Here is a 10089-nt window from a genome sequence, read left to right on the forward strand (position 1 = left end):
CTACTCCATGGCAGGACTATGACACACCAAGGTCTGACCATGACATTGGGAGTGTACCAAAGATTATTGTTAGATTAAGTGGACTGGGATGCTGAAGGCCTTTTAACGTCTGTTCTATCCCGACCATAACTGGCAATGGAATGCTCGTACCATTTTCCAAGCCAATAATGTGAACAAATAGAAGTGGAAAAAAAGAACCAGTGAAATTTCATTCAGAAAAGGGATGTGAAACAGCTGTTTAAACATGGTCAATTTAACATTTGATATGTTCTAGTAACCTCCCACGCAACAATATTGACTTAAACTAGCTCTTCTTCCGGAACCCTTTGAAGGGATTCTGTCGAAAAAAATCTCCTGACCATAAATTTTGTTGGATTCCAACTTGATTGGATAGAAGAAACAATAACGCCCAAGGGCGAGAGGAATTTCCTCAACTCTCATTTCTAATTGTGCTATTTTTATGAGAAAACTCTTGTCTAGGACTAGGACACTGCTTTCTCATGTGAGAAAAACTATAGTTTCTGATTAACTTGCTATATGTACGATCTGAACTGAATTTTATTAGGCTGAAAATCAGAATACATCTCAAGAAGAGATTTTCCCTTCTCTCTTCCTACAAGAGATTTATAATTGTTGGTAAAAGTGGTAAGAGGAGGACTATAATGAAGACAACACCAGCAATTATTGCTATACATGTCCACTTCCTCGAGTTCTTCTGATATTCCCTAGCTTCCTGAAGGTGTTCGGTACCTCGTCTTACAAAGGAACTAGCATGAGCAACATGGCTTTCAATGTCGTTGAGTTGGTGACCCTGAGCTTCAACAAGGGCAGCCATGTCCAAGAATATCTGATGGAGTTCAATCAAGTTCTTCTCTATCTCCTTAACAGCATCGTGCCTTTCTTGAATTTCTGATATTGTGTCCATAATCTGACCTCTTCCTTGCTCCTGAATGGCCCTTTGCAGGAAGCTTTCGCTTTCACCACTTGAAATCAAATTCTCAATAGTGTCTTCATCAGCCTTCTGCCCCGTGATCGTAAAATACCTGCGCTCCACTGTTTCCTTATATTCTGATTGCATTCTTGATCTCAATCCTTGAAAATCATCCATCAAATCCTTCAGTTTCTTTCCCAAGCCACTAACCACTGAGGTTCTGGTTCTATCTGAAGATGATCCAGGCCCACAACCTGGAACGTTTCGACTAGCTGCATTGGATCGTTCTAAACCTTCAAGCTTTCCCTTGATAATTTTGACTCTTTTAAGCACCTGCTCAACATCCGTGTCCATTCGAGCACGTAGTTGTTTCATGGTCTTTGCATTGTGGACAGTTTTGCTTTCTTCGTTGGCTTCTTGTAATGCCTTGTACAGCCGTTCCACATTTTTCATGTCTTCCTTTACATTCTCAACATCTTCGAAGAATTTATCGAGATTAACGCTCTCATTTCCTGCTTCTATGTCGTCCAGGTAGACCTGTTGCCTCAGGTCTGTGTATTTCTTGAACGAACTTGAGATCAAATCATTCATCTTGGCACAACTTTACAAATTACTTCTCTTCTTCTTTTTTGTTAATATTTATATATGAAGTTTACCCCAAAGGGTTGACAAAGCTGTGCATGAACCAATCTAATATTAATTTGTAATGTATTTGGAGTTTTTGGGAGACATGGGGCGTTGTCTTCCTCTTCATCAACTACTATTGGCAATCCTGGAGGAAGAGAGAGGAGGTGACAAAAAAGAAAAACTGTCACCAATCGAGGGACAAAGGCTAATTTCCCTTATTTTTGGTAAGAAAAAAAGGTATTGGAGGCAAAAGGTTATTTGAGATGCTAATCTAAAAAAAGGTTGGTTTCAGAAGAATCAATGACATTCCCTTTTTCAGTGGATACAAGATGGCTTGGTTGACCTGGTCATCCTTTTTTATCCATGAATCCATCATAATCGTCCCATGTGCATTCTTTTATCCATTCTCGGAAAAATTTTCATGATTTTCGTTATTTTAACAAGTGAAATATTCTGTTAAAATTGTCTTGATTTGAACAAGTGGGATTGCTTCATTTGAAGAGGAAATACGCTGTCTAAGCTAAACCCTCTAGAATTGCCTTCCAAATTTCTACATCGTTTATAAAAAAGCCTACGACCTTGCACATGTAGTCAGAAACTAGTCCATATGATGAAAATTCTCCATATTCTCTTTTTCCCCATGCTTGACATTGACTCTGTGTATAGACCTCTTCAAAATCAAACCACATGATTTGTTATCGGTTTAAAAAAAAAGGACATGATTTTCAGTTTAGCAGTAATCCTCCGCTTTAAATCTTTCACATGATTACCACGCCATTACTCCTAAGCACATTTTTCAATCTAAGACGGCAGGGAAGGCAACAAAACAAACATAAAATCAACAGAATGCAATTTCTCTTTTACTAATTGGAAAAGCAGGCACTTAATTTACATCCTCAATTCTTCTCTATGTGTAGCAGGTGAGCTCCTAAAATGAACTACATTAGCTTCAACCCCCATTCCCACTGGCTGCATTTTGCGTCATCACCCCCCCCCCCCTTTCCCTTCCTTTTGCAGCGGGTCAAAACCCATTAAATTACTGTGGAGAGGATGACCAAAGTTTCTTAACCATGTTGCCAACCTTATAACCTCTTCTTTTATGTACATCAGTCAAGAAAAATGCCAATGAAGATGTACGTGTAACCAAAACTGTACCGCCCTCATTACAATAGTGATACCTTGCAAATGGCCAATATAACATATTGCATTCAGCTAGCCAGTGGCTGATGTAGGTGCAGATGGTCTAACAGAGAAAACTGCTGGATGGTCCCGGTCAGCATCTGGATGGCTGGCTCCAAGGTTGACACTGCTGCTGATTTTTTCTCCTTCTGTGCCTTCACCAGGTTGTGTCTGGGTAACTTCTGAATAACTATTGCCGCCAGAGGTCAACATCCTTGGCTGCCTAAGGTACCTCTCAGTGGCATCTTGAGGCAATCTCATCATGCTGCCAGAATCTGAACCAGGTGACAGCTCCTCTTCTCGCTCTGGCTGGATATTCAAGTCAATTTGGCCTTTAAAAGGTGAAGTTGAGGATTTTACTCTGTTAGGGTCATCGTCTGAACCCTCACTGACAACCTTTTTCGGGTTTGGACTGCTATTTCCTGCATTAGTGCAGGGGAGAGGGTCATCATCCAATTCTTTATCAGGCAATGAAGGTCGTTGCTTCTTGCATGCAGTTTCCAATTCTTTTTGTGACTGTTTCTTCTCACGCCGCAGCATGAGGGTGCGGAAGCGTCTCTTCACTGTTTGGCAGACATTACAAGTACACGACTGCTTGTGTTTGGGGCCCTTACCACTTGGGGGCTGAATGCATACGATACATGAGCAGCCAGGTCTATGCCGGGGATGCTTTGTGGTGGCTTGAGATGAAGCAGGAAGAGTCTCACCCTCTCCCAAGATAGCTAGGTTGGCAAGAGTGTCCAGGCCCTCTAGAGCATCTACATTTTCTGGTTCCTGTTTAGCAGCCTTCATTTTCTTAAAAGCAGCTGTCAATCACAATCAAAAAATCAATTTACTAATTTCACAATAGGAAATAAATTACAAGAATCAATATTTTACAACAAAAACCTTCATCAAGAAATCAAATTCATTCATACTTTGCTCCAGGTCAGACATGCAAAATGTATGAATTTTGTTTCTTCAAGCAACAAATACCTGGATTACAGTGTGGCAGCAGATTTTCCAGCTGTTTTGCTGTCAATTCTTGAGTGGCCGAACAGAAAGATCTGCCAGCATGGTAGACAAAAAAAAGTGTTCAAGCTATGCCCACATAGAAACTAATTCTTGTGTTTTTTCACTTTTTTTTCCAGGATTCTTTTTCCTTTTATTTCTTTTTTGGTGGGTAGGGCATTAAATTGATCTGGTTGAGAAAGTTACACATAAGATTTACATGTTACCTAGAATTAAAAATGTATAAGCGTGTTTAGTATCATTAAAGCATCCTAGCAAAAGACAGCATTTGCAAAATAGAGAAAAACGTTCGAATGAGTGCTTACCTTTCTGGATCCCATGAGTTACTGGAACAGGTCCACTTGGAAGGAAGAAGAATATCGGAAGGCAATCTACGCCATTTAAAACAATCTTCGCATTGAGCCCACTGAATCTTTTCCCTGACACAAATGAAACAGATTAGTATTTGCTTGCTTTCAGACTACTCTTTTGCTTCCTTAAGATCAACAAAGTGAATAATGATTGGACTTTGTTTTGATTATGATTTCATGAAATATTTGAATAAACCCACCAAGGTCACTGTAAGCACAATCGAATATTTCAATATCATACAGTAACCGTAGAGATTTCAACAAATCCACGAAATTAACAAAACCATAGCCAAGTACTAAGTTAATCGGTTTTCCTTTAATACAAGTCTCTGAGCATCCAAAAGAAAGTGATTTACCCTGAACTATCGGTTGCGAATATTGTTGGCTTCCCAAGAATCGGTGCATCCTGTTATTAACAAACACAATGAAATTGAGAAACTCTGGAATAATTACGGAACAGGCAAGACAGAATTCCCTAGAAAAGGATACAATTTGTGGAATACATAATGTATCAAAATACTATTAATAGGCAACCAAAAATTTTAAAAAATATTTGATTAATTAACAGACAATAAACACCCTCACATTCTAGGGAAAGAAAAACGAATACAGTCGAAAATGGATCACATCTTAAAAAAAAAAAAAAAAGAAAGCACCTATATGTTCTCACATCTAATTATTCAGGATCTGTAGTAGCATCCATAAACAACAAACAACATAAAAGTTTTTGTGCCTATATGCCTTGGTCAAGGGTTTATCAAGCATAAAAATTCTTAGATATGCATTTTACAGGAGTTCAAGCTGTCAACAAATGAGAAACAAACACCACAATGACGAAATATAAGTGGCTTTCATTGCTGCCAGCCTGCCACTTACAACCAAAAGCAATTTCAATCACAACAGATATTACAAGTGATCAAAAAAAGAAAGAGATTAAATAAAGATATTCCATACCTCATATTCTTCAAACTCAAAACCTTCAATCACTACAACACTGGCTACATAATTAGGAGGAGCACGGAGCAGCCCTTGAGCTTCCTCCCATGTTAGTTTGAGCTCTATCAGGTCTTCATTATCAATTCTTGGGCGCTTACTCTTTGAACCCAAAATGCTATTCTTCCTCTTTCTGGAAACTGCTAGTTTGGCTCCTAATGCTTCCTTTGCTATGTATCCTGACTTATCAACTTTTGACCATGAGGTAGGATCTGCCAGTTCAGCCTGGTTGATTGATGAAAAGCTAGGTAAACATGTGCTATCTTTTAATAATTAATTAACTTTAAGTAATATCACCAGTTTTAGGTTTTGAGACACTAACATCTCCTTGCGTAGACATCCCATTACTATGTTTGGCTTTATTGTCCTGCCAATGAAAACACAAATAAATGTATGTAAATTGCTATTCATGTCTGTTGAGTCAATGGGGGTTACACAAAAGTTAATTTAAAAACAATTAAATATAGCTTTTAGAAAGAACAAAATTTATCTTACCCAACGAATATGTTTTATCATGATTTAAGTGTAATTGCATCCCAAGAAGGAACAAAGAACAAGGGGAACAAAAGCACTTATATGAACGTTTTGTATTCCATGTTATATTAGCTCTAGAGCATACAGATGTACAATCAGCGTAGATGGTGCATTTTGCAAGACGAACCTGCTCAGATGCTGAAGCAGTTGAAGCCTTTCTGAAACCCATGACCAACTTCCCTCCAGGCTCTAACCGACTAAATGTTACTGAGGAAACAGCATAACTATCAGTTTCAAAACATAAGTCTCAAATCATGATGCATGATCATAGGAAATAGTCACATGCTGGTAAGAAAAATAAAGCAAATGCACAAGGGTGAGAACACACAATTGCTGGACAACCAAAATGAATAGGGCAATAGGCAACACAATTAGACCCTGTCATTAACATATATGAAGGTAAATCCAAGAAGCAATTAAAAGAATCCAGAAAATTCTAAAGAATAAAGCTGACTGAGGAGAAGCACAAATTTAGCAATAACTTGAACATGACATACATTGAGCCTCATAGCACAAAAGATTCAAATCTCTAAATCATTGTATTCCAGTGATATTAGTTTGTTACCTACGTCGCCCGCTTGCAATTGCATGTTCTGTATGCAAGAAGTAACCCCCTCTAAAACATACATTCTGCTATTATTGTTGGGCCAGAAGCGAAACTGAAATATCCATTCCTTTCCTTTTGAATCCTGGACTTTAAGAGGTAAGCCTTCTGGCAGAGAAATTGGGGGGAAATAGGCCTGTCTTATGATGAGTGCATTTTAGTATGTGACAACAATCTAGGTAATAATTGATGAGAAACTAAGACATACAACAAAAAACACAAGGCTCATATTTAACTTCAGCAATAGAATCATTAAATTACTGACAGTACATAACTAGATGAAAGTGTTTCAAGTGAAAAAAAAAAAAAATCAAGGATACTAATTGGGACCAAAAATGCATGAATTCAAAACCTGCTACCTTTCCACAAGAGAACAATCTAGACAATTGATGTAAACAAAAAAAATTTTAACTTCCAAGCTTTTTATGACCACCAATCTGTAAATTTTTATTGCAAAGCTACTAAGACAACAAATGCTGATCAAACTAAAAATTCTTAAGTAGGTTCGAGTGACAACTCACCTCAGCACATTTTTTTGGCAGCACTAGACGTCCAATTCGCCCAGCATCACTAGCACTTAACATTTTCTCAAACAAAGGAGTTATTATAGAATTTGAACTTAAATGTGGTTAAGTCTAACTGGAGCAGAATGTAGTTAAAGAATTGACATGACCAGCATATAGGTACTAATAATTATGTGAAAAACAAAAGTTTTAGACAAAAACCCAACTTTGAGAATTAATATTAGTGGAGGTTTTTTCCCCAAAATTTATATAGAATATAAGTCTCTCAAAAAATAACGAAGCATGTTTTTTAAAAGGTTAATTAACTCTGTCAGATCAATTATCATAGGTAAATGATCTAGTACGTTCAATGCAATTACAAATTATCAAGAAGGCCTTAAAGAATCAATGGATACTCTCCAGCTATTTGTTGCAGGTCTTGGTCAGTAAACCTAGGCCGATAACGAGGAAATAATTGATTCCGTCCACGGCTATCTGCTCTAGGCCTCCCATTAAGAATCTGAGTTTCTACTGATGAGTCAATTCCATTATGTAGATTACTATGAAATTGTTTGGCCGGTGGAGGTTGGGGGTTTGGTCGCAAATGAGTGCCAGAAACCCCAATTTGACCATTTGCTTCATCTGGAGATGTATAAGGTACAGATAACCCAAAGGGTGGATTAGATGACTCCTCCTTCAGAGAAGGCTGCTGAGATTTAGTTAAACAAGAACTACGCTGCTCCTCAAAATTGATTCCTGGACAACAAATGGTCCGCAAGAGGTTCAGCAACTACCAATAAGTTTTTCTAGAGACAATTTTTACAGAACAAAATGTATGTCCAAGAATTTGTAGATATCCACATCTTACATATGCATTATGCAGGCATTAATGTTCCTAGGTATATGTTTATAAGACTACCATGATTGATACAGGGAAAATTTTTCTGAACCTGCATTTCCATTCTCATTTATATCCCGTGCACCAGGCTTCAAGGGTCCATTCATTAACCTTTCAGAGAAGTCCTCAATGTTCTTCTTTTCAAGGTAAGGAGTATATAATCTGCCTGAGACATTTAGTCTGTCAATGCCAGTGGATATGTCAACTTCATAGGGAACTCTAGAATGCAACTCAGGCTTAGAAATTGAAGAATTGAACAAACTGGGTGCTTGCCGCCAAGGTACAGGACCCGAACCAACTAGCCAATTAGCTAGACCATTTGCAGAATAGTCTTTAGATCTCTCAGACAAAGTTGAGTGGAAAAGCAAAGAAGGTGGCAATGAAGAAGTTGATCCCTGAGATATAGAATGTCAAATGAAGAGGTCTACAACATATTCCACAGCCAATGAATACTACCGGCTAGGAAATATAGTTGAAGTCCCGAACCTTAAAAGTAACAGCACATCAGATAGAAAAGGATGTATTTTGTTCACATATATAACAAACTAACAAGTAATAACAGATTATGCCCCTACCATTACATAACAATTCCAATATAAAGTCTAAAAACAGATTCTGGAAGAGACATCAGAATAACATAGTAATATCATCCATGCTCACCAAAACAACATTTTTCCTCACACAAGCTATGCATTCTATTCCTCCAGCATCCAACAAAGTAAATGCATGATCTGAAACAATGCATCCGCAATGGACCCGCTGCACATAAAGAACGATTGTAAGAATCTAGGGAAGATCAAAGCACACATTCGACATCATAGCACCAAATTATAGCAAATAAATTAACGTTTATAAATGCTTGTACTAACCTTCCCACATGACTCGCAGCTCCTCCAACCAGAAGCATTCAAGTGAAAAGTATCACAAAATCTTCCCTCCTCAAAAGCAGAACTAAAGTCAACAAAGAGCTTAATTCAGATTATAACATTGCAAAAAAATTGAACAATAGTTCACATTTTAAAAAAAAGTTCCTGATTAAGTAAAGCATTTTGAACATCTAATTCAAGTGAACAAAATTCCTAAATTAACCTTCCGGATAACCATAAAAGGACAATAATTCTGCAACTAAACTTAATATCATACCAAATTAAAACAAAAAAGATTTGGAAAAAAATTAACAAACTACAAAAACAGCTAAAAACAAAGTCAACAGTGTCTAAAAAAAGAAGTGAAACTCACGCGCATCGGTCACAGAGCTCAGCCAACTCTCCGGTTCGCAACCGCCAACCTTTCCGCAGTCTTTCCGATTTCAAGTCTTTACAGTCCGAATTGAAGCAAATCTTAGAAGACGAAGCTGCTCCCGAAGTTGACGTCATCTTCTTATTACTTTTTTTTTTATTTCAAAATTTCAAAAACACAAGTAAATTCTAAGCTTCTTCTCTTCACGAAAAAACAACCACAAATAAAACTAAAAAAACGCAGGAAAATAAAATAGGATGGTTAGGCGCTGATCTGCACAATTCATGAGAAACAAAAGACAAATAGAGGGGTTTTGGAGAGAGAAAGAGTGAAATTTACGTGAGAGAGGAAAAAATACTAAACCAGAATTTAATAAGATTGTAAATGCGTTTTTATATACTATATAATAAATAAATAAAAAGGCGTCAGTTTTCGTTCATAGGCTTAAACTTAAAAAACACACGTCGAGTCAAGTTCCAAAAAAACCACACGTCGAGCACGTGGCCTTTTATACCTTTGCTTCGGCGTCGTCGTTTTTTATCGTTTTTCTTTATCGTTTTTTCTCGTTGATGTCAATAGGATATAATCGAACTAAATCAAATGGATAAGGATTTGGATTAAATTGTACTGAATTTAAAATATTTAAGTTTGAATTTTGATTTAATCTGATTTATTATGTTTGAATTTAATTTAATTATAAATATTATTTTTAAACATAATTTTTTATTATTTATATATATTAAAGATATTAAAGATAAAAAATCAATTCCACTCCTACCGAGATTTTGAAAATCGTACATTAATTATTCAAATTCAATTTAATTTATTATTTAAATAATTCTAGTTTAATTCAATAAAAAATAAATCAAAATTTTTTGACTCGAATATGAATAATTCAGGAAAAGTTTACTTCTTTTAAGTAGTTAGTACTTAGTAGTCAAATTCGGATTAAATTTAATAAAATAACCCCGATACTTTTTCCATTTTCTCAATCTGTAACCAAGTAGGGGTGTTTTAGTCATTACAGTTTTTAAGATTTAGGTTTGATTTTTTTGAACTTTTCGACGCATAGGTTTGCTGTTTTGACGCGTCGCTCTTTCGGGTTTCTTTTTTCAACTCTTGTTTATTCTTTTTTTTTTTCTAATATTGGTCCAAAATATTGAGTTTTCAACGTTTTAGTAGGAGAGGGTAAAAACATTTGAAATCGATAGGTTTTGATT

At 36.5% G+C, this 10089-nt stretch overlaps 2 protein-coding genes across 3 annotated transcripts; both read right to left on the minus strand.

Moving 5' to 3' along the window:
* Positions 1 to 524: 524 nt before the first annotated feature.
* LOC111318765 (syntaxin-124-like) lies at positions 525 to 1627 on the minus strand. Its single transcript, XM_022921635.2, has one exon. The coding sequence runs from the start codon at positions 1520 to 1522 to the stop codon at positions 614 to 616; it is 909 nt and encodes a 302-aa protein (XP_022777370.1). The 5' UTR covers positions 1523 to 1627; the 3' UTR covers positions 525 to 613.
* Positions 1628 to 2391: 764 nt separating this feature from the next.
* On the minus strand, positions 2392 to 9255 carry VAL3 (VP1/ABI3-like 3). 2 transcript variants are annotated; one of them, XM_089755081.1, is made up of 14 exons: positions 8870 to 9255; positions 8500 to 8581; positions 8291 to 8389; positions 7683 to 8025; positions 7149 to 7488; positions 6751 to 6847; positions 6195 to 6365; positions 5753 to 5832; positions 5414 to 5458; positions 5053 to 5316; positions 4455 to 4504; positions 4054 to 4167; positions 3713 to 3783; positions 2392 to 3543 (listed from the first exon to the last, which is right to left on the minus strand). In XM_089755081.1, exons 8-14 carry the CDS (start codon positions 5792 to 5794, stop codon positions 2771 to 2773), a joined length of 1359 nt encoding a protein of 452 aa, XP_089611207.1. In that variant the 5' UTR covers positions 5795 to 5832; positions 6195 to 6365; positions 6751 to 6847; positions 7149 to 7488; positions 7683 to 8025; positions 8291 to 8389; positions 8500 to 8581; positions 8870 to 9255; the 3' UTR covers positions 2392 to 2770. The 2 variants fall into 2 exon arrangements, with proteins under 2 accessions (XP_089611207.1, XP_022715974.2); XM_022860239.2 differs by having other exon boundaries at positions 6191 to 6365.
* Between the last annotated feature and the right edge of the window lie 834 nt (positions 9256 to 10089).

This window comes from Durio zibethinus, chromosome 26 (genome assembly GCF_047325235.1).
Source record: "Durio zibethinus cultivar Kanyao isolate XHJ-2024 chromosome 26, ASM4732523v1, whole genome shotgun sequence".
In the NCBI taxonomy this organism is placed as follows: Eukaryota; Viridiplantae; Streptophyta; class Magnoliopsida; order Malvales; family Malvaceae; genus Durio; species Durio zibethinus.

What these genes read in the sequence shown, in the direction of transcription:
- LOC111318765 (XM_022921635.2), bottom strand. Translation starts at nt 1,522, where the DNA reads ATGAATGATTTGATCTCAAGTTCGTTCAAGAAATACACAGACCTGAGG.
- VAL3 (XM_022860239.2), bottom strand. Translation starts at nt 9,006, where the DNA reads ATGACGTCAACTTCGGGAGCAGCTTCGTCTTCTAAGATTTGCTTCAAT. An exon ending in TTGAGTTTGAAGAATATGAG is followed by an intron (nt 4,505 to 5,052) that starts GTATGGAATATC and finishes TGTTAATAACAG; the next exon opens with GATGCACCGATTCTTGGGAA. An exon ending in GCTGCCACACTGTAATCCAG is followed by an intron (nt 3,544 to 3,712) that starts GTATTTGTTGCT and finishes TGTGATTGACAG; the next exon opens with CTGCTTTTAAGAAAATGAAG.